General features: G+C 62.0%; 1 protein-coding gene across 1 annotated transcript in view; it reads left to right on the top strand.

Moving 5' to 3' along the window:
* The window catches only part of VSTM2L (V-set and transmembrane domain containing 2 like), a 10781-nt gene that overhangs the window by 1055 nt on the left and 8309 nt on the right, over positions 1–1417 (top strand). Inside the window, exon 2 of the mRNA XM_009893525.1 lies at positions 372–422. Coding sequence (XP_009891827.1) covers positions 372–422 — 51 coding nt within the window. The remainder of the gene's footprint in view (positions 1–371; positions 423–1417) is intronic.

Below are 1417 nucleotides of genomic sequence, written 5' to 3' on the forward strand. Positions count from 1 at the left end.
ACTGCCGCAGCAGCGATGCCACAGTGAGGGGAGCTCCATTCCCCAGCCCAGGTCATGGGGAGCACCCGGTGATGGAGCCAAGCTGCGTCAGGGACCCACGGGCAAGCACCCAGTCCTGTCCCGACCGCCGCGGTGCTTCGGTGCTGCTGTTCTCTCCCCTTCCCGGCTGTCCCGTGTGGCTCCCATCTGCCCTGAGTGCCCGGGTTTGCTGGCGCTGAGCAGTCCCCTTCTCCCTTCTCCCTCCTGCTCCTCGCTCGGGGCAGCCATCCTGGGGGTGGGGAGGGGTCTGGTGGGCTCCTGCCTCCTCCCAGCTGAGCTGACGGTTTTTCTTCCTTCTCTGGTCTCCCTCTCCATCTCGATCTTCCCCACAGCTGAAAGCATCGCCGCAGGAGGAGCCTGGGAAGGACGCGACAAAAATAAGTGTGAGTTTGGCTAATGGTTCTTGCAGGGGCTCCGGTTGAGGGCTCGACTGGAGCGTTTCCCTGCGCTGCCGGCACTCAGCGTTGCACGGAGCTGGGGTGGTGGGCGGGAGGGTCTTCTGGGGTTTGTGTCCCTGTGCAAGGCTGGGTGCCCCGGATGAGGTGTCCTGGGAAGCGAAGGGGTGCGCTGGTTGTGCTGGTCCCACCACACCGTGGGCTGTCACCACCGGGGCGGGTGGGCTGGATCTGCCCCGGCGCGGCGCTGGGAGGAACCCGGTCCGCCCCCCCCCCAGTGCTGAGGGTCACAGCCTGGACCGTCAGCTCCGTCCTGCTCCTGTCGGCATCTGAGGGACACATTTACGCTAAGAAGAAAATAATCTAATTTACTCACCAGATTAGTGTCTCAAAGCCATTTAGGCTCACGTGAACAGAATGAGGAGACACTAATCAGTTAAATAAAATAAACGCTCTCGGCCTCCCGCTGTCAGACCCGTGTCCCCCTGCTGCCGGTGGCCCTCCCCACCTCAGGGGGCTCCGCGTTTGGGGGTACCACAGAAACAGACCAATATTGGAATGTGCTTCCCACCATCGCCCCTGCCCTGGCAGCCTCTTCTGGCTCTTCCGTTCTTCCCTCGCTGAGCGAGCAAGGGGGGACGGGGCTCGCCAGGTGCCCACGGCTCCTCGGGGCCGGGTGCCCCCCGTGCCCAGGATCAGTCCCTCTGCCTGACTCTCGTCCCGGAGAAATGACAAAGAGCCATTTACAAGGGGTAAAATGCCAGAAGACTTCATGACGAAGAACATCGCCTCTCATCTCCCATCTGCGGCGATCGTGTGTAGATTCTCTTGCTGGGAACGAACCCCCCGCGGGGACTGTATCCCCTTCCATCTAGTCACGTTGTGGCTGTCCGAGGTTTCAGCCCGGTTTGTCACCATTCCTGTGGTGGGCACTGCGATGTGCCCACAACCCACATCCAAACCTCAGCAGGTGCCTTCAGGAT

This window comes from Charadrius vociferus, unplaced genomic scaffold (genome assembly GCF_000708025.1).
Source record: "Charadrius vociferus isolate BGI_N301 unplaced genomic scaffold, ASM70802v2 scaffold259, whole genome shotgun sequence".
Classification (NCBI taxonomy): domain Eukaryota; kingdom Metazoa; phylum Chordata; class Aves; order Charadriiformes; family Charadriidae; genus Charadrius; species Charadrius vociferus.